This window comes from Gopherus flavomarginatus, chromosome 4 (assembly GCF_025201925.1).
Source record: "Gopherus flavomarginatus isolate rGopFla2 chromosome 4, rGopFla2.mat.asm, whole genome shotgun sequence".
Lineage (NCBI taxonomy): Eukaryota > Metazoa > Chordata > Testudines > Testudinidae > Gopherus > Gopherus flavomarginatus.
The window spans coordinates 139,142,557-139,170,268 of record NC_066620.1 but is presented as its reverse complement, the minus strand read 5'-3'; the positions used below and the strand labels follow the sequence as shown (position 1 = coordinate 139,170,268).

General features: G+C 39.8%; 1 protein-coding gene across 3 annotated transcripts in view; it reads left to right on the top strand.

Annotated features, from left to right (window-relative positions):
• Positions 1 to 27,712, top strand: part of GRIK2 (glutamate ionotropic receptor kainate type subunit 2) — a 595,148-nt gene that overhangs the window by 551,589 nt on the left and 15,847 nt on the right. For all 3 annotated transcript variants that reach the window (XM_050949241.1, XM_050949242.1, XM_050949239.1), the window contains one exon: positions 23,867 to 24,117. In XM_050949241.1, coding sequence (XP_050805198.1) covers positions 23,867 to 24,117 — 251 coding nt within the window. The remainder of the gene's footprint in view (positions 1 to 23,866; positions 24,118 to 27,712) is intronic.

The window sequence follows — 27,712 nt, the reverse complement described above, 5'->3', positions numbered from 1 at the left end:
AATTTATTGTAGGATTATTTTGCCTGGTTGCATCCAGAACAGCACTTCTACAAAATGGAGCCCACTTCTCCTAGTCCATGGAGGCTCAGCTGGTCTTTGATTGACTGAAGAGGGCATTCACCCCAGCTCCCATCCCTATTCACTGAAATCCCACTAAACCATTTACAATCGAGGCTGATACCTCACATTTTGCCACCAGTGCAGTTTTGTCTCAACATACAGGCCCCCACATACCTTTGTGTCTTTTATTCTTGGAAGCTTACCCCCACTGGTAAAAATTACAATATTTGGGTCAAGAAGCTACTGGCAATCAAGACGACTTTCAGTGAGTGAGCACCACTTCCTATGAGGAGCCTGGAACATGGTCCAAGTTATGACAGACCAGAAGAACCTGGAGTACCTACAGATTGCTAGTTCCCTTAACCAATTGTAGATCCACCAGTTCTTTACTCACTTTGACTTTCTGGTAACCTAGCAGTTCTCAAACTGTGGGTCAGGACCACATTTTAATTGGGTTACCTGGGCTGGCTTAGCCGGCCTGGGGCAGATGCCAAAGCCCAAGGGCTTCATCTTTGAGTGGCGGAGTTCTGGTTACAGGTCCCTTGCCTGTGGCTGTAGCCCTTGGGCTTCGGCTTTGCCCCCCCCAGAGGGCATCTGGGCTTGGGTGAGCTCAGGATTAGGATCCCCTTTCTGAGATCATGTAGTAGTTTTTGTTATCAGAAAGGGGTTGTGGTGCAATGAAGTTTGAGAACCCCCAGTATCACTCAGGGATAAGAAATGAGAAGGCAGATATCCTAGGCCTCAAATTACATGTCTTGAACATAGGAAAAAGCCATCTGCCACTATGCTTAAGGAGTCCAACATTATCAACAGGATAGTTAACAGCAGTCTGACATTCCATCTGCTCCCTGGTGACCCATTCACAACCCAAATCTGCCAGACCCTGAATGATGCAGGTACCTATACTGACTCTGAGTTCCAATTACAGAATGGCCTTCTCTATCGTAAGGGTTGTATTTATGTTCGAGTGGGACAACTTAGGTTTCAGGCATTGAAACTATGCCATGTTTTGTGGCTTGTGTTTCATTTGGGCTAATTCAAGGCCTGGAATATGGTTTCAAGATTCTACAGGCCTATGAGTTTCCGTCAAGGCTTATACAAGGTCCTGTAAGCTCTGTGCCTGCAACATGAACCTAGAATAAAAGATCCTAGATTTCTTCCAGCCTCTTCCTATGCCTCCATAGCCTTGGTCTACTATATCAATGAACTTCATTATAGAACTGCCATTTTCCCAGGAATACTTGGTAATCCTGGTTGCTATCAACCTCCTAAGAAAGATGACACCCTTCATCCCATGTTGTGCTGTTCCTAAAGCACAAGAGATGGTTTGACTCTTTTTGGAAAATGTCTTCTGTTACCATGGGGTACAAAGAGGCATTATATTGTAGTGGGGACCCCAGTTCATCTATTGATTCTGTTGGGAATTTCTCAAACTCCTTAGGGAGACTTCTCAAGTCTATCACCCAATTTTGTGCTATTCTGAGTTTACGTATAAAAATCCAATCCATACTTCAACCCAACATAGCCACTTCATTGCAAACTATGGTTTCCATCCCAATTTCCACTCAGACTTACCTGTAAGTTCTGCAGTACTGGCTATCACAGATTTAGCTTCCCACCTACACCAAGTGCACTGGGAGTTCACGGAACACTTGCAGACCACCAAAGAGGTATAAACACCACATTGACCAAGAGTCAGGTTGCCCCCCAGTCTGGTCATAGGGGACAAGGTGTGGCTGTCTTCCCAAAACCTTAAATCAAGCAGTGTATCCACCAAACTAGACTACCAATACCTGGAATCCTTGAAGATCCACCTTGTCTTTAGCATCTCACTTTTAAAGCTCTGCACTGAGAATCCATACCCAAACCACTCCAACCTGCCACCACACATAACTGTCCATGTACTTGGTCCACTGGATCCTTGACTTTCAGTGAGTTAGGGGAAGTCTTCAATACCTGGCAGACTCAAAATGTTATAGTCCAGATAAGCAGTGTTGAGAACCATTAGAGAATATCCATGTCCTGGACCTATTATGAGAGTTCCATCAGAAGTACCCCAACAAACCAGGCCCAAAGGCCCTTACAAGGTGTTCTCAAGGGAAGGATGTGGTCAGGAATCAGGACCTACAGCAAAGCCACTCTTCAGGCAACCTAATGAGCATAACTGGCCTTTAGGAGACATCACGGTTACCCACACCACCTGATTGGTGGGAAGAATCAGCAGACCAGCTCTTAAGCGGCAGCAGCAGTTTGGCAACTGCTGAAATTTACAGATAGGCAAAGAAAGAAAAATGCTACTTGAGAGTTTGATTTAAGGATTTTTCTTCTGTATATTTTGACATGTGAGAGTGATAATTTGTATTTTAATCATTATGAAGTCTTCACATTTTGAATCTGAGTGTCTACTCTCATTAAATAATTATTGTCTTACCCTCCTGCAATTTCCCTCACTGTGAAAATTGAAATAAAAAATGTACTTAAAACCCATGATCTTGCACAAGTGTGAAAATTTAAATCAATACAAAATCTAAAGGTTTAAAAATAAACATATTATCCATAGAAATTATAACAAAATAAAAATCAAATTCTGCCAAGTCAAGCTGTATTCTGTAATAAACATCAGAGTTAATGTGAAGTGACCCATGTAAGTTTGAATAGAATTTGAGTACTTTAAAAGCATGGGCAGAATTTTGGTGAACATTTTGTAGAGTTTCTAATTTTATCTTGATCTATTTTTTTCATCTTTATCACTTTCAAGGAAAGAACTTGTTACCCATTTTCAGTCCTGATCTGATCTATCATAATCAAAGTTTCTCCTTTCTGTTCCAAGTCCCTCTGTCTATCCAGAAAAGCTAGGAATGAAAACAAAATTACTTTGATGTTTGAGTTCCTCCTCCAGGAGACACTGTTTCTGCAGCTGTTGGGCTTTCAGGGGCAGCCCTTCTTTCTCCCCTGCTGCTCTTACACCACTTTCATTGCTGGTTTCCGAACTGCCTGTTCTGTGCATCTCAGTGTAGCAGAGCAGAAGAGAAAGACTAGGGGCTGCTAGAAGGAAGACAGAGCAAGAGGGAGCAGGGGAAAGAGGCGGCTTGGACACAAACAACAGCAGCTTCAGCCTCTATTTGGCAGAATTAAGCATCAGAGCAGGTCTGAAGTAGGAGTGAAAAAATAGCTGTAAAAGCAGCAAAGAATCCTGTGGCACCTTATAGACCAACAGACGTTTTGGATGCATGCATCTGAAGAAGTGGGTATTCACCCACGAAAGCTCATGCTCCAAAACGTCTGTTGGTCTATAAGGTGCCACAGGATTCTTTGCTGCTTTTACAGATCCAGACTAACACGGCTACCCCTCTGATACTTGACAAAATAGCTGTAGGCTACCTTAGGGATTCACTGATCCTGAGGCTGTTAAGGAGTCAATTTAACCCCTCTTCCAAAATGGAGCAGCCTCAGAGATACTGTAAGTTTTGCTCTGCTGATCATAGCTTCAAAGGGACCTCTGGATCATATATTTTAGAAAAAAACATCCAGTCTTGATTTAAAAATCCTCCACAAGCCTTGCTAAATTGTTCAAACAACTAATTATGCTCATTAACAATTTATGCTTTATTTCCAATATCAGTTAGAGTGCCTTCAAGTTCCAACCATTGGATTGTGTTAGACCTTTCTCTTCTAGACTGAAGAGCTCATTATTAAATACAGGTTCAAATCAAGTCACCTCTTAATCTTCTCTTTGTTAAACTAAATAGAGTATATTTAAGTATATCACTCTTTGAGTATATCACTATAAGGCAAGTTTTCTAATCCTTTAAGCATTCTCGTGGCTCTTCTCTGAACCCTCTCCAATGTATTAACATCCTTCTTGAATTGTGGACACAGTATTCCATCAGCGGTCAGACCCATGCCAAATACACAAAAACTCCTCCTTGAGATTCCCATTTATGCATCCAAGGATCACATTAGGCCTTCTGATCACAGCATCACACTGAGAGCTCATGTTCAGCTGATTATCTACAACAACCCTCACATTTTTTTCAGAGTCATTTCATCCCAGGGTAGAATCCCCATCCTGTAAGTCTGGCCTACACTCTTTGTTCCTAGATGTGTATATTTACATCAAGTCACATTAAAATGCATATTGTTTGCTTGTGCCCAGCTTAGTTCTGTATTCGTGACCTGTGCTCTTTATTATTTATCACTCCCTCAATTTCTGAGTCATCTGCAAACTTTATCAGTGATAATTTTATGTTTTTCTTCCAGGTCATTGATAACAATGCTAAATAGCAAAGAGAAAAGAACAGATCCCCGCGGGACTGCTCTAGAAACATGGCCGCTCACTGACAATTACCCCTTTATTATTGAGAGCTGTTAGTTAGCCAGCATTTAATCCATTTATTGTGTGCCATGTTAATTTTATATCATTCTTGTTCTTTAATCAAAATGTCATATGGAACCAAATCAAATGCCTTACAGAAATACAAGTATGTTACATCAACACTATTACCTTCATCAACCAAACTTTTAATCTCATCCAACAAAAGGATATCATTTTAGTTTGACAATATCTATTTTCCATAAATCCATGTTGATTGCCATTAATTATATTAACTTCCTTTAATTCTTTTGTAATTGAGTTTAATATCTGCCCCTCCATTATCTTGCCTGGAGGCATATCAGACTGATAGGTCTATAATTACTCATGTCATTCAGTTTACCCTTTTACCCTTATACTAAAGAAGGTGTGAGTAACAGTAGGGGCAAATTAGCATGGGGAAATGAGCTTTTTTCAGTTCTTGTAGTGACCCATCCACTCCCAGTCTTTATTCAGACCTAATCTGATGGTGTTCAGTTGGGAAATTAATTCCAGTTCTGCAGTTTCTCGTTGGAGCCTGTTTTTGAAGTTTTTTATTGAAGAATTGCCACTTTCAAGTCTGTTATTGAGTGTCTAGGGAGAATGAAGTGTTCTCTGACTGGTTTTTGAATGTTATAATTCTTGATGTCTGATTTGTGTCCATTTATTCTTTTGTGTAGAGACTGTCCAGTTTGGCCAATGTACATGGCAGAGGGGCATTGCTGGCACATGATGGCATATATCACATTGGTAGATGTGCAGGTGAATGAGCCCCTGATGGTGTGGCTGATGTGGTTAGGTCCTATGATGGATAAATATGTGGACAGAGTTGGCAACGGGGTTTGTTGCAGGGATAGGTTCCTGGGTTAGTGTTTTTGTTGTTTGGTGTGTAGTTGCTGGTGAGTATTTGCTTCAGGTTGTAGGGCTGTCTGTAAGCGAGGACTGGCCTGTCTCCCAAGGTCTGTGAGAGTGAGGGATCATCCTTCAGGATAGGTTGTAGATCCCTGATGATGCACTGGAGAGGTTTTAGTTGGGGACTGAAGGTGACAGCTAGTGGCGTTATTAAATTAGTAAATTAGCAGTAGAATTCATACTGTCATGACCTAAAAAAATATACTGTCCATGTCAAATGAAATGAATATGAATAGAAATACACAGTCTTCTAGCAGAGTTGCTTTGGCCATAAGCTCCAGAAATCAACATACTCATAGAAGTTCAATAGGTTAGAATAAGACTCTCAGGCGTTCACATTCTGTTGGTTCAGGAATGCCATTTCTCAGTGTATTCTTTTTCACTTTCATTTCTAAAGGGATACTGGCTAAACCACATTTGTTAACATTTCATTTTCTTCCCCTTACAGAAAAATGTATATTTCATTAGTTATTTTTCTTTACAGGAAGGTGCTCGTATACTTATTCTGTGCACATGTGGCTTCCACATAAATTTATTTGTCCAGACCAATGTATTGGCATTCAGATCACATGCACACATGCACTCTCCCCACCACTTCCCCCCACATACAGTGGTTTGTTTGTTTACTTTTCTCTCCCGCTGCACAATGAAATTCTGCTGAATATTTTTCACTTAAAGCTTTCTTTTTGATGAATCAGACCCATGTGGAGGGCTTTTTGTTTTTTGAATTTCAGTCCACTGTAGAGCACATAATTAAAATGTTGTTTGGAGCGAGCACATTTTGAAGACATTGGTATTCCCATAATTTCATCAGACACAGGATCTAGAAAGTAGTATTTCACACTCTACTCCCTTAAATTAAAGGCTTCACTGCAGAAAAAGGGTTTCAGGCAATAATTTATTATCAGCTATTTCATACCTCAGTTAGGAATATGACTTATGAATTATTTATATTTATCTAAGTCATTAATAAATGCAGTACAGTATCATTCTTCTTTACCTCAGTAAGAGGTGCCTGGTTTCAACAAACAAACAGTGTAACGAACAAATGTATAACATTTAACAGCCATGTTATGTCCAGTAATATACTGTATAGCTCGCCTAATTTAAAATTACTTATTATTTTCCTCTTGGGGTTGACTTGAAGAAGTCCTTCTGTTAAACTTGCAGTTTTACAATATTGTATTTCTTAAACTTGATTTTTTACCATTTCTTTAATGCAGACATTTCACAAAAGTATCCTAGTATCATTATATGCACTTTTATTTAAGTGTATATTCCCACTAGACAAATTTTAGCTAGAGTAACAGTTATAAATATAAATTGCTTGAGAAGAGAAGACAATTGTAATTTTTTTGAAAAATTAACCAGGAAATTCCAAGTTATGGAACAAAAAACAAATAGAAAACGGAAATAAAAAGAAAAAAATGCCATTAAACATTAAGATGTTAGGAAATGCCCAGTTTATATCACCTTAACCAACCTAACTCTGCCCTTATACCCATGGTCCTTCCATCTTGTATTGTTGTCACACTTACCATGTAAGAGAGAGAGGTTTTCATATGGACTTTCTGCTGTTGTGGTCATCTTAAATTCACTTCATTTGCATAGGTTTGCCTGTGAAATGGGGAAATGTTGGAGTGTGTGGCTTGATTTTGCACCAATCAATCAGTGTGTTAATAAATATCACTGCAATTAAGGTATTAGATTGTAGGATTGTCTCATGTGTTTTGGTGGTTCTGAGGACAGTGATGGAAGATGAGAGAGAAAGTTGTTTGGGTGCCCTTAATTTTGCGTTTTCATACTTTCTGCTGTTTTAGTTTTTTTGTTTTGTTTGAAAATAACTGAGATTCCCTGAAAAGGTTTTTTGTTCTTCACTTCCATCACTGTTAAGATGAAGGTAAGGCTGTAAACATACAACGTTCTTTGCCTGGGAATTGTATTAAGGTTTAAAAACAATATTTAAAGTATTATTCACTGTTAGGAGCACTAATGGCATTTTCATCTTCTTGGTCAGCTGATGAGGTGCCACCTGCACCCCAGCTTTTAGGAGGTAGCTACATATAGGGGGAGAAGAGCTTTTTAAATAAAGAACCCAAAAATGGATTGGTTTGAGCATCTTTAACTTGCTTGATGGGCACCTCTCTCTTTCATTCTTCAGGCCTCTCCTACGCTCATGCGCACACACGCACGCACACCAGCGTGGTTCCCTATTTGTTGCTCTCTGATCTCTCTCCCTATTATGGTGATCAGGTGACCAGGGTCACAATAGGATTTATAAACCTGATTCTTTAGGACCACATCATTTCTGGCTTTAGCACAACTGTGTAGGAGATTAAAGGTATGTCAGCACTGGAGCTGGGACTGAGCCTATAAATAGTGGTGTTGGACCCAGGGGGGTCAGGCAAGCTTGTACTTAGGTGGCTAGCCTGTGCTACCACCTGTGTGGCAATATTTACACTACTATTTTTAGCATGCTAGTTTGAGAAGAGCTAGTACACATCTGTCTAGCTGGGCTGGAGGCACACTCCCAGCTTCAGCGTAGACATACCCCTAGTGAGAATAAGACTCCATGCCCTCTGCATGGCAACCTTGCATCTCAGCTCAGGTTCAGGGCCAAAAGTGAGGTCTGCACATGTGGCAGCTTTCCAGAGGGAAAAGGATGGAAGATGGAAAGGGGTTGATAGTGAGCTGATAGTTGAACTGGTGCAATGGGGAAATTATTTTCAAAATAAAGAGTTGGTACAGATTGTTTCCCCTTTTGAGCAAGTGGGATGGAAGAAAGGAATTGCCCACGCTCAGATCTATGGGAGCACAGTCTCAATCTGGTCTTAGATATCTTCACTAACACTCTTCACAACTAGTCAAAGACACCGATTCTCACTATACCCGACAGATGAAGAAGATGGCTCCCGTGAAGTATTTGCAGGGAGCTCTCACAGAGCTGACTAGTCTAGTGGTACTAAACTGTGTTAAAAAAAACAAGTAAAGAGACGTGAACTATTTCCTTACATAAGGAAATGGTGTAGTTACCCCAGGGTGGTTGTTAGGTTGAGGGCAGGAAGGTAAGTTAGAAAGAATGGGACTGGATGTGGTCTGTAAAACAGCCTCTCTATATAGATGTGGTTCACTATGAGAAACTTGGAGAATCATTAGAAAACAGATGGAATTTCAAGGCCAAGCCATTTCAAAGCTAGGAAGAACTAGTTAAAAAATATTCAAGGTAGTTCATATTATTTCTGATCCTTCCTCTCTTCTCTACTCCCTGTTCATGTTTTATCTCAATTTTACTGGAAAAATTCTACTCTGGCAGGTAGAAAAGAATAAGCCATTTCAATAAGATTTTTGGTAATGTTCTTTTAAAATTTGCTTGTATGTGTGGATGCTTCTTTGAACAAGATTTGCAGTGTAGTGTGTGAGTGGGGCATGTGTTTTGACTTCCAATAAGGTAACAGAATTGTGAGTAGTGTATGATATGCAATCAATTAAAAATATTCTGGATAAAAACCCTGAAGAAAAACAGTGTATTCCATTAGAAAGTATGTAAAATGTGCTCGTACTGGAGGACTTCATGTTAATTTACCATGGGTGATTATCTGCAGAGAAACCTTTCTACTTAAAAGTGTTTCTGTGGCACTGCTTCCCTCCTCCTAACTGCAACTATTAAAAGCCTGCCTTTAGCCTTTGTATCTGTTTGTTATATATTACACTCAGAGGAATGGGGAAGGATCAGCTCTCATGGTGGCAGGAGGGTAGCAAGACACAAAACCCACAGTTGTTTTGTTAATTTCTGTTTTTTAAAGAAGTAAGAGACCCTGTCAAAATAAGGAATCTGGAAAGTGGCAGCCTCTCTTTTTGTTACATGTTCCCAATTTCTAGCAAGGGAAACCCTTCTATTTTCCTTTTATTTCCATTCCCTTTTCACAGTGTGCATAGGCTTCTGAAAACATACACAGGAGCTCACACTATGAATTAGAAAACAGAGGACTAACACAGATGTCAGCATAGTCATTCCTGTGCTTCCAATTTCATACCTATTCTTAAGAAGGGAACATATGAGTTCATGATTTTAGAGATCTTTAAAGCCCAGCAGAAAGAACTATGATTTTTCTATTTCTGAAAATAGATCCCCTTTTCTCAGTAGAATAGGGATACTAATCTTGTAAAATCTCAAATCTATTTTTGATTATTTCTTTAAAAAGAACCTAAAGAGAATAAAACTGGCTGAATTGCAACTAGAATTCTAGTTGTATGGTCGGGAAAATGCATATTGTATGCTCCCAAATGATAAAAACACACACAATTGCGATTTAAATAGTCAAAATCTAGAGTTTCTCCTTATGCATTATTCTTGGGACTCTTTAATTTTAGCACATTTTAGGTCCTAGATTATGTAAATTCCACAATTAAGCATATTGCAATCTTTGAAAACAGAAGTATAAATTAATCAGGCAAGTGGATGCATCACTTTCTGGTTTGTTTACATCAGTGATCAGTCTTTATCAGAGTAAATAGGTAGTAGTATACCAAAAAGGGAAGACTTTTCTTTCTGTTTCCTGGCTCTTTACCTGTAATCCTTCATATTACTTTTACTGTAATATTCATCACTTACACATGCATAAAACTGCCAAACTTCAGTTATTCAGTGTAACTAAAACAGATTAATACATTTGTCTGTACCAGCTGAACATAATGCATAAAAATTTATGCATATTATTTATCCTTATGCAGGTCAAATCATGAATTAAAGCTCATTCCAGAATTTCAACAGCTTTCACGGGGATTTAAATATTGCTGAAGTCTGTGAAACTGTAGTTAAAACATTTGACGGGGGGGAAATCTTCACAGTACGATTGAGCAAAAGAAATATGTCTGTGAAAAGCTTGTCAGAGATTGGGCTTTCTATCTAGTAAAACCACACAAAAAATAAACTAGAAAAATCCTAGATCCTATTGTTAGCAGACTGCCTGAGAGAAATGAGGTTTCCACTGAGAATTCACTGAAGAGCAAGAATTGGAGCACAGTCATCACTGAAATTGCAAATGATGACCTAATGGTACCTAGGACCATATGTGTATCACATTGTCATATAGTGTTATCACAGCCATTTTTATTTAAAAGCAGTAAGCCTCAGAGATGAATGTTTTAATTGTTGGAGAAAAAGAGAGTTCTATTTCCATATAACACTGAAGATCTATTTTTCTATCACTAAAAAAAATACTTTCTAGACAAAAATATTTAGTGTGTTTCATAATAGGAAACCCATAGTAGTCCTGGAATAATTAATAACATTATTTTGAGTAATGATTGAACTCATCAACACTGATTATTAATGAGCCAGAGGGCTTACAGTAGACTGACACAAATCTAACTATCATACCCGTTATCATATCATCTGAACACCTTACAAAAGAGTTCACTGCTAAAAATGGTTAGTGGTCTCCATTAAGAATGTGGGGTTGTTTCTTCATTAATGTATTTCTTTTTCCTTCTCCTGTTCTCTTCTCCTTTCTTACTAATCCTTCTTCCTACCACTTATTTCTTGACTTCACCTCTTTCTCCTCTTCCACCTTGTCGATTCTTTGGAGCTGATTTCTGTTGTAGCTGTGCAAACACTAAGTCAAAGAAGTGAGTTATCTTTACATTTGGAAAGCTCATCTTTCTGCTTTCCTCTGTTTATGAGTTCCGAAGTCTTAGGCCTATTGTCAAAAAACCCCATCTCTTCCTTTCATGAGATTAACCATTGAATTTGACAGTTTTGTGGGTCCTATGGAATGTCATGACCACAGAGAGAGGGGTGTCTTGGACTAGTTCCATGGAAGTACATGATAACTAGGATTCAGATTTTGAATTTGTACTTGTATTCAATAGATAGTCCATTCAGTGAGTGAAATACTGGAATGATGTGCTTTCAGTGGCTGGTGTTGCTGGGCAGATGGGCTGTTCCATTCTTGACTGAGGCCTTTTAGTTTCACAATACATATGCTCATATATAGATAGATATAGATATAGTGAATTAATGCAGTCTAACCTGGTGGTCAAGAAGCTCAGTCCTTGTGTGGGTGTTTCCAATCCTTTGCTAGCCTGGTAAATCACATTCAGGGTCTAGAAGCTGCATCCAGATCTTCTAGAAAGCAGGGCCCTTTATTAGAGCATTATATATATGATAAAAATATGTAAGCGGGGGAATGGTCTCGCTATTGTGGGGAGCTTTCCTGGCTTCTGCACTACCCCGGTGAAGTGGGCTGGCGAAAGGATCTGAGTCCTCGCTCCCACTTCCTTTACCCAGAGGCCTCCCTGCCCTTGAGGACTCCCTTTCCACTCTCCTGTCTGGCAGAGTCCTCATAACCCCAACAAGGGTGGGCCCAGGATTCCTGGGTGGCTCAACCCCCAACCCTGCTGTGGTCACCCAGGACAGGGGCTAGAGAGTCCCCACTCCAGGGTACTCTCTTTGCACTGCACACCTCCCTGACCCACTGATCACATCATACAATTTAAAGCAAATACAAGTTATGTAATTAACAATTAATTAAAAAAAAAGAATAAGGAAAAATGGGAAAGGTTAAAAGAAAACACATCACCCCGCTCTGTGGCAGAGACCATCACAAACAGTGTCTCTGGACATCAGGGCACTCCACAGTCTGTTCCTTGTAGGTCCCAGGCCTTCTTCTTAGGCCCTGGTTGTGCTGCAGGGACGCTGCGGGTCAGACACTTGCTCTGGTGGTGGCCACACACTCTCAGGCTCTGGGTGGCAGGACCCTTCTCCCCAGTGTCACCCCTGCTCTGTCAGGGTTATGATCCCCCTCCAAGTCTGGCCTGCAGAGCCCCTTGGCTGAGGCGTCTCCCTGTGCTGGACCCACTGCCCAGGGTCCCCCTCGCTCTCCCCAGCTGCTCACCGCACCCAGCTCCGTACTGCTCCAGCCCCAGCTCCACTCTGCCTCAGCACGGCTGCTGTTGCTGCTCTGCCTTCAGCTCCCTGGGCTGCTTCTCTGGTCTCTCTGGCTCCAGTTGCTACAGCTCCGCTCCCAGGGCAGGTCTGCTCTGCAGGCTGCTTCTGTGAATCTCTCGTAGCTCTCACCTGCTTCCTGGGCTGCTTGTCTGGCCCCTCTGGCTCTGGTTGCTGCAGCTCTGCTCCTAGGGCAGGTCTGCTCTCTCTGGGCTGTGTTCTGGCTTTTTGGGCTGCAGCTCTGCTCCCAGCAGCTTAGCTTGGGCCCCTACTCTCGCCTTAGCTCGGCCCCACTCTGTCAGACCCAGGCAATTTCAGCTCACGGAGGACAGGACCCACCCTGGCCTTCTGTCTCTTTGATTAGCCTGCCTGTCCTGTCAATCAGGCTGACCTGGAGCATTGGTCTCTCGCCATTGTTCCTGGGGACTGTCAGTCTCAGGGTCCTGATTTGCCATCGATCCCTCCCCTTTTAGTGCTGGGAGCTAGCAACCAAACACCCCCACTGAATGTTTGTAAGGGGATAACAGTCCCCTTACAAATAGATCTGTGGGGAACTACTAAAAAGGATATTAAGCAGTGGAATTCCCTTATTCTTTTCTGCAATGTCATGTGGACTCTAGATAGGAAGTCCAGTCACTCTGAAGCATTGTAATTACTTTTGTGTATTTGTATCTTTGTTACTTAAGTAGAGCCTATCCAGATTTAAAATATCTACTATTCAGTTATACCCACATGCCACTTAATAAGTAACCTAAGGTGAAATCCTGACCTTAGTGAAATCGATTGCAAAATTCACATTGATTTTCATTGGGGCCAGAATTTTACCCCTAATTTGTATGGTTCCTGAAAAAAACAGATGGCTGATTTCTCAGGTCTGGCCTCCTTTTTTTGTTCTGGTCCTAATTTTTCTCGTTCTCCCTGCTTTTTTTTCCTGAGGACCATGGATATTATCAGAGAAACTGTCGTATTTTTGACATCTTAAAAGGATATTAGGCATGTGTGTCTCAGGTGTACTAACTAAGGTGGGAAATAGTCTAAGCAACGGTAATCAATAGGTGGACTGCGGGCCAAATCCAGACCATCAGGTGCTTTTGAATGGACCCCAAAATCTTTGTATTTATTTATTTATTTATTTATTTATTTATCTATCTATCTATCTATCTATCATTGTTATATTTGTATTATTATTTTCTCTGGAGCCATCAGCTGAGATGGCTAACAGATACAGAATTAGTTAACAGTACTTGTTTGTTTCTTTTTTCATTATTTTTTTTTCTGAACCACTTTAAATAAAGCATCTGGAATGTGCACTTTCTTATACAGAGACCAGCCAAGTTCACATACAACTGTGAATTTTTGACACGACATTTTTGTAGTAGTATAGTCAGCAAGAGCCAGATTTATTTTTGGTATTTACCATAATTGTTCTAGGTGGAAGAGGAGGTGGGAGGAAATGAGAATGCAAGAGACTGATACATGAATACAATTCTTTTTCATATCATATCCAGTTGTGTGAACCAGAGCCAATGAATCTAATTTTCCCTCTTGAAACAGTTACATTTATGTTTCTCTATCCTTTTCATTCTTTGGAAAAGAAGGTGGAAAGAGGACCCTCTCGTTATTTAACTGTGAATCTATCTCTAGATGAGATATAAAATTAACACCCTTGCTTTTTACATTTTCGGAATGTCTATGGGAGGGACTTTTCTCAAGAGTGGGATGTTATTTATGTGTGTTAGCCAAATTCAAATTTGGTTATTTACACTGTGCTTACCTACCTAAATTTTGCATGAATTTTAAATAGCATACAGCATGCTTTTTAACTTCCTGTCCTTAACTGAAATGTAGTGTTGCTGTGTATTGTTACGTGGTGAAGTTTTCCATGCAAAGGACTCTGCATTTAGTAATGGTTCCTCTATACATGCTATAGTTTGCAAAGAAATTTGCGTTCAAAGACACCATAGAAATGTAAGACACAGTTGAAGTATCAGTAGTATCAATTATTTCCTCAGTATGGAGTCATCCTGGTCCTCTACTGTACAATTCAGCAGTGCCATAGAGACAATAGGTTCGAGATGATGCCATTTTCAGTCAACTTTTTTGATTATTCGAAACAAGCAGAGCTAAGGAAGAAAGACTCATGTTAATGGCTGGAGTCAGTAACTTTCACTTAATAAATTCAGTATTCCATTCTGTATATTGCTATGCTTTAGAGTGGAGCTGAGCTTTTAAAGCAGCAGTCTGTAGCAGAGGGTTGTGAAATGAAAATAAATTGACAAATACAATAATAAAGTTATATTGCTAGGGTATCTGTAGTAGTAAAAAGGCATGGTAGCTACAGTGCTCCTATTGTCTTCATAGTAAAAAAGAACTCAGTTTGAGGAAGTCACAGAGTGATATAACCTGTAAAACGATCCGGCACCAGGTCTTCCTTAATTTGCCTACAGCTAAACAGCCAGCTGCATATTCTTTTCACCCTCTCTCCAAAGATGGAGACAACAGGTAACATTATGTGATATGGGATGGTTGAATTAGTGTTAAAGGTAATATAGCCTAAGATATCCCTTCCCAGTCCTCTAAGAATACAAACGTGCGTGATGTAGGATGTTTTCATCAGTGGCAGTTGCAGGATTTGGCCCAGAGACTGAACCAATTTTTATCCGAGGTATGTTGCATACATACCCACATAGTTCTCAGTAGTTTAAGCAAGAGAGAAACCTCAGCTACATTTTATAAATCAGTTATATCTATGGAAGTGCTATGAAGGTGGAGGTGAGGATAGAAACTGAAAAAAATAAAGATTGTCAGAAAATAGAGGAATCTGTATGAGCTCTTCATAGTCATCCCCCAGAATATACAAGTTAAAAGGGTTCCCTGGTTCCTACTAGATCTGTCTTTTCCAGGCTTTATATCAATAATGGCTTATAAACGCAAGAGAGGCATTGTAAATGTGCTCTTTTGGCTTCCCTCCTGAATCTTGTTTCAAATCCCCTTGCTACCTTAATTAAATGTGAGATAGTTTAAATTGTTGTAAACATCTATTGGGTATTTTGTTTTAAAATAATGATGTAATGAATATTTAATGATTATGCTGTGTCTAATAACAAACATATGGTAATTCACAAAAGTCTTAAAGTAGTGTTAAGTTTGCAGAGTTAACAATAACACAGAGTCAGGAAACTCCAAAGAGTTAAGGGTTTCTCAGGAATGTTATGTCACACACATTTAACAGCCTAACTATTTTATCATACTGTATCTTTTGACAGAAATAATAATACATAAAGCTACACACTAACCAGCAAAACAGGAGCAGAAAATCAGACGTATGTGCAACACAGCCAAATTAAAATTGCAGGTGGAAGTTTCATTTTTCCCCTGACTCCATGTGAATTTAACTCTGACTCTGCAGCCTTATTATTATGTATTATTTATTCCCGATAGTGTACACAGCATGCTAAGCTTTCCAAACACAGAAGGAGGCATGATCCCTGCCTTCAGGAGCTCAAAGTCTAAAGATAAATAAATAAGCAGACAGACAACAGGTAGAGGGAAGAGGAGCAACAGGTATACATTGTATTAATAAATGTATCTACATCATGATTACATTACTCCTCTTAAGACCATAACGATGCATTGCTATTGACATGGCTAAAAGGCTTTATTGGCTGCAAATTTATTAATATAGCAACTGTTATCAACTGATGCTGAAGGGCAGTTAGTCCTTGTAAACTTTCTCCTGGAGAGAGTCCCTGATTATATGCCTCTCACCACAGATAAGGCAGTGATCTTGTACACTTTGTTATTTATTAGTTTCTCTGTGGTGCTCATTGCTGTAGTATTTGAGCATTTCACAAATATTAATTAATTTATCCTCACAACTCTGCTGTGAGGCAGGCAAACATTAATAAATCCCCATTTTACAGGTGAAAAATTCAGGAGGAAAGAGATTGTGACTTGTCCAATATACAAGGAAAGTCTATAGCAAAAGCTCAGTATAGAAGCCAACTCCTGAATCTTAATCTAGTGCTATAACCACAAGGTCCATAATACATCCTCTAATCCTAATCCTTAAATAGCACCCAATGAATTGCTTACCCTTACTGATGTGAAAGCAACCAATTCTCTTGCATTGTTGGATCCTCCCATGTTTAAGCTTCCATCGGCATCAGCAGGAGTGAACCACCCCAACTCCTAACTACACCAGGATTAGGAGGCCATGAACTTCACTCACCTATGGTCTAAATTTTGACATTTACCTTCTAGCAATGACTGTCTACCACAGAAACCACAGGACTAAAAGTTATATTGCATTTACATATAGGAAGAGAAGCCTTAAATGCTTTTGATATCATAAAGATATTGACCAAGCAACATTCTTATCTACAATAATTTGGGCAAAAAGGGGAAATATAACACTGTTAATGGTCTTCAGAAGGAAAGTGCAAAAAAGTCAGACAGTGGACAAGAGAAAGCAACTCAGATGGTGTCTTTCACCTATTTTAATGGCTGCAATGGTGACCAGCTGACCAATAGGAAAACCATCATTCAGGAAATTCCAGACACTGACTTTTATCCTTGTATCAATAAGGTCAGTGCTGCCTTTCTCTCCACCCAAGCCGTATAGGTCTGTCCATATGGGTGGGGGGAGAGAGGGGGAGGATTTATATCTCTGTCCGGTTGTATCACCCTGTAGCAGGAATCTGTGGAAGTGCCAGCCAGTGGCAAGGGTCTGTGAGGCCAGCAGGAGGGGAACCTGGGTCCTCCCTTCTCCACTGGGTTCTAACTGGCAGGTTGGATATGTGGCCTGGGTCGGACACCCCCAAGCCTGCTCCCTGGGTTCCTTCCTTCTATTCCCTCTGTCCCTGCAGTCACAACAGGGTCTGATTCTAGACTCACAAGGTGGGAGGTTCTCCCTGACTATGATCCGGCTCTTCTCTTTCAATCATGGCCCACCATTCCTTGTCTCCAGGGGAGGGCCTTTAGAAGTTTGACAGCGGGGTCTGGTCCAGGTATTGCAGAGCTCCTGCAGTCTCTCTGCAGGCGCTAACAGCAGAGGAGTGCTCCCTTTCTCTATCCACCCTGCCTAAACTGGGCAGCTCCTTTCTGAGCTCTGCCTCCATCGAGAGCGTACAAAGGAGGTGTGGCTGAATGAGGTCTTCAGGCCCAGATCTGCTTGTTAACTCTTGGTTCAGTAGTGTGCAGCTTATACACAAGGTCCAGTGCAAATTAATACATTGAATTAATCAAATGGCAGTAGGAAAAACTGATTTTTTGAGCTTAATAGTGTTGACATTGAAATGATCCCAGTTAATCTTTGATCACACTCCATCTAAGATTAACAGAATGGTGAAAAGTAAGTTCTCATTTTTGCTACTGTTCCTTTCCATCTGTGTACACTAAAGTGGGTGTATCATTGTGATGGACAAAGGTAGATTTTAAAAAAAAATTTGTAAGTGTAGAATATCATAGTGTAGGAAAAACTGCAGAGTCCTTACACTTCCTATGTCTGTTATTGTACTCTTGACCCTGAAACTGCAGCTGGGTTTTTTGTGTGTATGTGTGGTTTTGAGGGTTTGTTGTCATGGGGGAGGGTTTTGGTGTGTGTTTTTTTTATTTTCATTCTCCGTACATGTTGCCCACTAGCAGGCTATGAGCAAAGCCTCTTGCTCAGGCCAAGAAGGTAGAATGTGGAGTGGTGTCATAAAGAGCTGGAGCATCAATTCAGGTCTGCTTTAAAAAAATCTTAGAAAATGTCTGCTCAGCATGTTCAGAAGTGATTTTTCTCTTTTTTTGTCTAGCCAATCAAAGATAATAGTCCTCAATAGGGACTATATCACATCCAGGACAAGTTTCAAATTTTGAACATTTGTGCAAGGATCATTAATACTGAACGTGTTGTTGGAACTTCGTATATATATAGTACTTCCATTGAATTATTAGAATATAATCAAGTTGCTTGCTTAATGAGGGATTTGATGGAATGCTGCCATTCATTTTATTTATTTAATGCCAAATTTATTTATGTAGAGCCAAATGTAGGGTATGAAAATGCACTCCAACTCCTTCTTAAGGATATCTTGTAATCTTTACATATGAATTAATATAACTTAGAATGAGGTAAATAGCGAGCACGGTTCACTGAATTATCATCTGCTTGCCACCATCTCCAAGACCAGCCAGCTCAGCAGGATTTCAGCACATAGGTCTCATCTCAACACATAAAGATTATGTGTATAAGTCTTACTTAAGCGCATACTTATCCACATAAATATTTATGCTCTGAGACTTCAGGGTAGAAAACTTATCCCCATAAAACTTTTTGAATGTAGCACTAAAATCTCACTACAGTGCGTAAAAGCTTGAGTGTATACAGGTTTATGAAACTACATTTTTATGCACTCATGTTGCTGCAAATAAAGAATTTTGTGCATAAACCTCTTTATAATGCAGTTTTATTGATCTGGCTGGTTAGCAAGAAGCCATTAGACTGTCTTGTGATCTAAAGTGCCAGCAGACATAGTGATACAGTTGCTGCTGCCCTGCCCTATAACAGAGAGAGAAAGAGTTTGAACTGTGTTCTCAAGTTGTGGATCTGACCATTCTCCAGTTTTGGGGATGAGGAAGAAATGTTTCCCCAAGACAAGGCGTCTGGTGGGTTTTTTCACCATGGTTGCCCAGTTTGGGATTCATAAGGATAAAGGACAGGATTTTAAAGTTGTAATTTTACAAGTGAAGTTTGTAATTTTGTTGCAGCTAGTGGCCAGTGCAGGTGAGAGGCTCTAGGGAGCAAGCTCCAGCTGAAAACACAAGACCTCTTAGATACCTGTTAACCCCAATTAGCCTGGAAGAATCATAGAATCATAGAATATTAGGGTTGGAAGGAACCTCAGAAGGTCATCTAGTCCAACCCCCTGCTCAAAGCAGGACCAATTCCCAACTCAATCATCCCAGCCAGGGCTTTGTCTAGCCTGACCTTAAAAACCTCTAAGGATGAGGATTCCGCCATCTCCCTAGGTAATCCATTCCAGTACTTCACCACTCTCTGAGTGAAAAAGTTTTTCCTAATATCCAACCTAAACCTCCCCCACTGCAGCTTGAGACCATTACTCCTTGTTCTGTCATCAGGTACCACTGAGAACAGTCTAGATCCATCCTCTTTGGAACCTCCTTTCAGGTAGTTGAAAGCAGCTATCAAATCCCCTCTCATTCTTCTCTTCTGCAGACTAAACAATCCCAGTTCCCTCAGCCTCTCCTCATAAGTCATGTGCTCCAGCCCCCTAATGATTTTTGTTGCCCTCCGCTGGACTCTTTCCAAGTTTTCCACAAAGAAGAATGGGACACCTGAAGGTATGTCTATACAGCAAAGAACCCCTCTCCCCCACTTTCCTGTGCCAGCTGATTCAGGCTTGCAATGCTTGGACTGCAGGGATGTTTAATTGAAATGTGAGTATTTGGGCTCAGGCTGCAGCCCAAGCTCTGGGACCCTCCAACCTTGCAGGTACTAGAGCCCAGCTCCAGCCTGAGCCCAGACGTGTACTCAGCAATGACACAGCTCCACAGCCTGAGCCCAAGTCAGCTGGCACAACCCATCCAAGAGTGTTTAGTTTCTGTGTAGACATACCCTAAGTCTTCTCAGACTGAGATACTTTCTGTATGTACCTTCATACCCTGCCTCACAGAGGGCAGGTGAGAGGATTCCATATAGGATATTTTTAAAGAAGACTCTACCCTCACATTTCATATAGACATACTCTTTTATTCTGCACAGCTATGTGTGCCTATCCAAAGATGTTTCCCCCTCGCTATTTCTCTTTCCATTGATGGTTGATGTTTGCAGTTCACACTCCTTTTTCACTATGGAATGAAAGATCTTTCTATCATGTCTTGGAATCTGGAAGAATTTGACTCTTAGTTTTCATTCTCTTCTTAGTCTTCATATTACTGTTCCATTTTTAGGCACAGTCCTAAAGCTTTAAAATTTCAGAAAATGCAAGGGATTTCCCACCCTTCAAGATGAATTCTGTTGAATAATTTTAATGATTTAAAAAGCATGCTTGCTTCCTACAGTAGAGATGAAAGTTTAAAACTCCTGGGGCTTGATTTCATTCTCCATTTGTTTTGAGGGCCATGAAAATTACACCCATACTGCCAGAATTCCACATGCAGGGTTTGACTCACTGGAATGTTTAGATTGTTTACAGAGTGTAATGACTGGCTGCGTTTTCCATATCTTCTACTGGGTCAGTCCTGACCTCTTTCTAAGCTATCTCCAGAGCCCACTGTGCCTGGGATTGTGATATTTTCTGCCATTGCAATTCCTTCTGGGTGGACTTTTCGCTGCTGGATCTTGCAAACCAGCTTCCCTAGAAGAAACATGGGCGCAACAACAGCTCAGATCTGCATATGTCTTCCTATGCAAGCTTCTTTTGAACTCCTTTCCCCCCCGCCCACCAGATAGAATTAAATCAGTGAAATCCACATGAAAAAAAATTGGTTTTGAAAGTTAACATTTTTTCAAAGATCACATTATTAGAGTTGTTTAAGTAGTGTGTTACAAATAAATTAGTCAACAAATGTAGCGTTTTGTGAGTTGTTCATGATCAGACTTGAAGTTTTCTGCCATCTGTACTGATAATTTTGTGCATGGTGTACACTAAAACATTTCAACTTCTAGATATTTTGCAAACATTTCACTTTAATAACAGTGGCACCCAAGATCATGGTGATGCTTTTGCTCTTCAGTTGGGCAACTGAAATATTGTAAATGACAAATAGTGAATAATAAATATTCTTGTGTGTGCACAAATGCCCCTTTTCATACATGGATGCCAGCACTTGTTATTGCACAACACACTGGTACACACTAGAATTTACACCTCTCTGGTATCGACTAATGCACAGTGTAGACAAGCCCTACAGTTTATTAATCAGCCAAAAAAAAGATACTATAAGAAACTGCAACCAATAGTTACTATAATTTTGAGGGGCACTCTAGAGAAACAGCTCATGAAGAGAGAGTCCCCTTTGTGGGGTGATATACATACCAACGCCACCTCTCACAAGAAGCATCATGACTTTTGAGTTAAGAATCTTTTCTTTTACACAGAATCACATTGGTATCCAGTTTAATTTAAAGCCTTTTATTTGGATATCCAGAAAAAATAGCAACAATAAAACAGGTGGCTCTGTTATATCCCTAAACATGACACAAAGTCTCAGTGCAGAGGGCACTTATGAATGATGTCAGTGATTTATTCCCTGCATTTCCAAAAATAAAAGCCTCCTCTGTTCACATTATTAATTAATTAATTTAATTTGTTAAGTGCTCATTGCAAAGTCTCTGGGTACTGTACAAAGAATGAAAACAACCTCTCATAAAAAGATAAAGAAGCTTGCCTACAGCAAAATACATTCTCTCATAGACTCATAACTCTAGGACTGGAAGGGACCTCGAGAGGTCATCGAGTCCAGTCCCCTGCCCTCCAATATAAATTGTTCCCATTTGGTCACAGCCTGGAGAAGAAAGAGGGACTTTACGCTGGGCTCTGAAGGACAACAGATTCAGAATGTGTCAGGCCAATAGGGGAAGCAGATTTGACACCTGAGGACCAAATATAAGAGAATATTCTGCCCCACATGCTGGAGTAATATCCTCAGCTCCACCCCGCCCTCTTTGTGCCAGGTAAAAGGGCTGGATACCTTTGCCAGTCGTGTTGCAGGGAGTGGAGTGGAACTGGGAGGAGGAAGGGTGTTCCAGAGTTGGGGCTGTGGTGCACAAAGCTGCAGAGATTCCAGGCAATACTGGAACCCACAGAACAGTGATGGGAGGCTGCTGTACCTTAGACCCCGAGGGCTAAAGCCACTGGAGCATCCTACTTTGGAAGGGTACAAGGGTGGCATGTAGCCACCTTAGCTCCCTCTTTCCCCTGGGGTGTGAGTTCAAATCTGGGGTGAGTTAACAAAAGTTAACTATAGTGAGCTTAAGTTTGAAATTAATATTATGCACCAGAATCATATAAAGCAGTGTTTCCCAAACTTGGGATGCCGCTTGTATAGGGAAAGCCCCTGGTGGGCCGAGTCGGTTTGTTTACCTGCCCTGTCCGCAGGTCCGGCCAATGTGGCACCCAGTGGCCGTGGTTTGCTGTTCCAGGCCAATGGGAACCACTGGAAGCGGCGTGGGCCAAGGGTCATACTGGCCACTGCTTCCAGCAGCATCCATTGGCCTGGGGCGGTGAACCACGGCCACTGTGAGCCACGATTGGCTGTACGTGCAGACGCAGCAGGTAAACAAACTGGTCCAGCTGCCAGAGGCTTTCCCTACACAAGCGGCGTCCCAAGTTTGGGAAACACTGATTTAGTCAATTTGACAATCTGACAATGAGCATGATTCTTTTGACACAAAGTAGCAATCAACATTTCTGAGACCTCAATGTTCTGCACATCTGTAATGGACTCACTCTGTGGTGATACTGTAGTATTTATAGTATTTGTTTATTTGTGATAGATTTGAGACCCTTGTAACATCTTTTGTAATTGCAGCTATTTGCCACACCTGTTTTCATGCAGGGACAAAAAAACTTTGTTAAACTATAGTTAAGGTTGTAAATGCCTATTAGTAACTTAAGGGAAATAAAGAAACAAACAACCTTCCCAGACTCTTAAATTTTCAAAACTCCATTGATTTAAATGGAGCTACTGTTTACACCAACTGAGGATCAATGTTTAAGTTTCCAGAAATCATAAAGAATTGGAAACAGGAGATGTTGGAGTAAAATAAAAAATAAAAAGAAAAATTGAAAAATACAGAATGAAGAATTAACATAGCCAAACATTTTTAACTCTGCTCCTGTTACTTCACTGCTTGGTATTCACCTTACTCTGCACTCTTGATGTGAGGTTGATAAGTGTCTGGTAAATGTCATAGCTGTTCAACTATTTGTGATCTTAAACTTTTGCATACTGTGGTGGTTTTGCCTTGAAAGCTGTTGTTCTAGCTATGAAAAGTAAGTAACTGAAATGCTGTTTCTTGTATCAGTTCTTGTATGGGGTCTAGAAGCAAATAGTCTGTAGTTTTAGATATGTTAAACTAAGTAACTTGTAACTAATCCTACATTTGGTTGGTTGTACAGGGCTTACGATTTCTGAAGTCATACAAACGAGTGATGCTTAGAATGTTTTAATTTGCAAAATCACGTTACTTAGCTTACAGGAATAGTAGTAACAGCTTTTGCATGTACACTCAGATACTGGTATACATGCACAGAACAGGTATTTAAAAATGTACAAGATTAATTAGCTACTTAACCAGCCAGGTGCACACACAATTATTGGATTTGTGCACACAAATGAGGTATTTTCATGAATAAGTTAGTCATCTACAAAAATGTGTGTTCAGTTATATGCACTAATTTTGAAAACTGGCTCATATTCTGTGATCTGAAAAAGATTTAAAAAACATCCTCTTTCATCCATCGAAACATGCCTAAAAAATCATGACAAGGATTTTTGTTATATTCTTCTCAGGACTGAACTAAAACATTTTTACTCTTCTGAAAATATACTTTGGTGCACTGCATGTTTCGTCTACTCTCTTGCAGGCTCTCCATACAGAGACAAGATCACTATAGCAATTCTTCAGCTGCAAGAGGAAGGCAAGCTCCACATGATGAAGGAGAAGTGGTGGAGAGGCAATGGTTGTCCAGAAGAGGAGAGTAAAGAGGCCAGTGCTCTGGGAGTTCAAAATATTGGTGGCATTTTCATCGTTCTGGCAGCTGGATTGGTGCTTTCTGTCTTTGTGGCAGTGGGGGAGTTTTTGTACAAATCAAAAAAAAATGCGCAGTTGGAAAAGGTAAATATTGTATTTTTCCATTTAATTTAATATTTTTGTTATAATCAAATCAGTTTTTAAGCTTTTTGGTGATCCAATGAAGGGCTGTTCTGATATCCTGTTCTGATACCCTAGTATAGTATTTCTGTAACAATGGTTCACAACAGAGCACCTGACGTGTCACACATACAGCTTTTAATTTCTCTTTAATATGTTTAATTGTAGCCAGCTTTCAGGACAAGTGACTATTTCTCCTCTTATACGAGCCTGAAAAAAGACAGCTTTTTACTCCTGGAAGTTCACTGCAGTTAATTTTATGGATGAAGAAGAAATGAGAAACTGTAATGGGAAACAAATTAATCTTCTACAGATAAATTTGATTTTTTAAAGTCAAAACTGTGTATCAGTTCAAAGTCAGAAGTCTAGAAATGTCTCTATAAAAATGTCCTTTCCTGAAGATGTTTACACTAGACAAGTTGGTCTGGTAGCATCTGTAAATTATTAAATCAATATTATTTTTTGTGGATTTACCACTGATTACGATTTGAACTCTTGTAATTTGAATTCATCCAGTTTTGAAACAGCTAATGTTAACTTGTCATGTACTGCTCGTTTGCACAAATATGATTATTGAACTGTTGCTGGGTCTGATATTTTCTTGCAGAATTCTTGGGTGCAATCATCAGCTTTGCATAATAAATATGTATATGCACAAATATAACATCTAAAATTGAACTAAAGAGTATAGCTTTTATTTATATGCCATATTTTTAATTTACATTTAAAAACTTGAGAGAAAATATAGTATTTTTACTACGGTTTTTTTTACATTTTTGGAGGATCTTGTGACCTCTGTTCATCCTTATTTTTAATACTTTATTTTATTAAAATCAGTAGTAAATCCAGAAGGCATGTTTGTACTGATACTGATTTTCAGATGCTACCTGTGAATTTTTGTAACTTGAAATATATCAGAAAAATCTAAGGCCTATCTTTTGAGACTTCTGAATTTATATGGATGTAACTAGCTCTTTGTATAAAGTCTTAATTTTTAATAACATATTGCTAAAGAAAGCTTTGGTATTAATCAAGAAGGCAGTGGAAGGTCACAGGTTCCTAAACAAAATTTGGACATGGGTAGATTTTATTAAGTTCTACAAAACTAATTATGGAGAGGAAAAGTGAACACTCAGATGCTCTAATTCAGGGATTGGGAACATTTGGCACACAGCCAGGAATGTTTGTTTACCTGCAGCATCTACAGGTTTTGCTGATCGCAGCTCCCATTGGCCACAGTTTACCATTCCAGGCTAATAGGGGCTGCGGGAAGCCACGTGGGTTGAGGGATGTGCTGGCCGCCGCTTCCCACAGCCCCCGTTGGCCTGGAATGGTGAACTGTGGCTAATGGCAGCTGCAATCAGCGAAACCTGTGGATGCTGCAGGTAAACAAACCTTCCTGGCCCGCCAGCAGATTTCCCTGACGGGCCATGTGCCAAAGGTTGCCAATCCCTGCTCTAATTTATAAGAATATAGGAATATTCAATTCTGTCAACCTACTTCTGGAGCTCTGTAATTCAGAAACAATTTTTTTTTGAAAAATTACCATTTGTTTTATATAATTCATATACATTGCAATGTCTTTATCCACTCTACAAGTATTTTACTTAATATTAACTTCAGTATATTTTTGTTTAGGTGGTCTGAAAAAAAATTAAAGCCCCATTTACTAAACTGGGACCATTTTGACAAGGATTTTATAATGTAAATTGATTAATGCTTTACAGGGGTTGCATGCATATTTCATCTTATATGCTATTATTAGGTGTGAAGCTAACAGCATGACTTATCCTTGGATACTGCATCAGGAAGGTTAGGTGAGGAAGAAAATGTGACCTTGTCTGTGTTTCAAGGACTGATGCTACAAGCCCTCCTTTTTTGGAACCACCATTTTGGCCAATGGTAGCTCCACATGTGGGGGGACAGACAGGATCAATCTCTTTGTTTGTAGCTAGGAAAACAAAATAAATGTAATAGATTTCAGCCTTTCAACCCAAAAAGCAAATGACCATTTGTTGATAAAATGTATGCCTGCCTTTTAGCAGGTGCAATATGTGGAATTACACCTGCAGCATGAGTAATTAAGCAGGTCACTGCACATTTTGTGTGCTTAATTTAGATGCACTTTTTTCAAATTAGATGCTTTTTTTTCTAAAATAGTAAACAACATTTCAATATTATGCCTTAACTCTCCAACTGGCTGTACAGGGTAGATTCATGTGTCCATCAAAGTCAATGGGGTCCTACGTAGGTAGAGGGTCTGCCAGTGTGAAGCCAGTTGCAGGATAGATCCCTGTAAAATGAAGCTGTGTTCAAAAAAGCAGAAGGCAAAATTCTAATTGTGCTATTTGTACCAATGCTTTTAAATTTAGTAGAACAGAGACTCAGATCTTACATGTACCTGATTTACATGAAAGAAACTTGTAAGGAACACATGTAACTAGTGGTAGTCTTTTTGGGAAAGAGTCAGACATCACTTTCAGATACACATTTTCATTCATTTCATCACCGTGTTCTCCAGGCAAAGAGGAATTTGTGTTTTATTGACTATTTTAAAAAGCAAAGACAAGAATGATCAGAGTAAAATTGTCAATCATTTGCACCCATCTTGAAAAAGATCAACAGTGCACTAGTCCACTAAGAATTCGCTAGACTATACAAATCTGAAGAAATGAAAATCAGCAGTGCATGGAGTCAGTTCTACTACCAGAAATCCATTGTGCTGAAAATGACTACTTATGTTACCAAGGGCAGAATGCTCATCGGTAAACGTGAACGTGAGAAGCTGTGCAGTTATATACCTGATCTATATGTTTCATTGGACAAGATCAAGATCAGATATTTCTGACAAATACAAGTTTCTTAGACCATATCTGAAAAACAACAACAGAATGTTAGAATCATAGAAGCAGAGTTGGAAGGGGCCTCAGGAGGTCAACTAGTCCAACCCCCTGCTCAAAGCAGGACAAATCCCCAGACAGTATCATTACTGGAATGATACCATCAAGTAGTAAGTTTATGATTTATTTTACAGCTGAGTATTAGAATAGTGAAAAATAAATAAATCTGCATCTTATTGTGTTTCATAACTTACTTGCCTATGCCAAGCAAGACTGCATTAGAAGAGCTCTGTACAGTTAAGACTGTAGGGCTCAACTCCGCACAGTTGAGTTCAGATGGTTTAAGTCTAGCTTGTTTAGTTCACAGCACTCTACCAATGAGAGTTGAGGGTGCCCATCCTTTTGCAGGACTGGACCCAAAGTGAAAATGCGTAGCAGTGAATATATATGTAGGTCATATAGGGTGAGTTGCCCTTCTTTTGCAGTTGCAGATTCCATTGAAGTAAGAAGGAGTTTTGAATACTGAATGAGGCAGTATGTGGTCCCTGAAAATGTTTGTAACAGAGACTGAAAAAGCAGGTTGAGTTGAACTTTGCCATATACAATGTATAAGCTACATTTTTTTTAACCTCTGAAAACCTGTTCAACCGTTCCAACAATTTTAATGAGCTGCACAGTGTACAACAGAGCAGCGTTCAGCCTCCCATGAAGCACAGAAA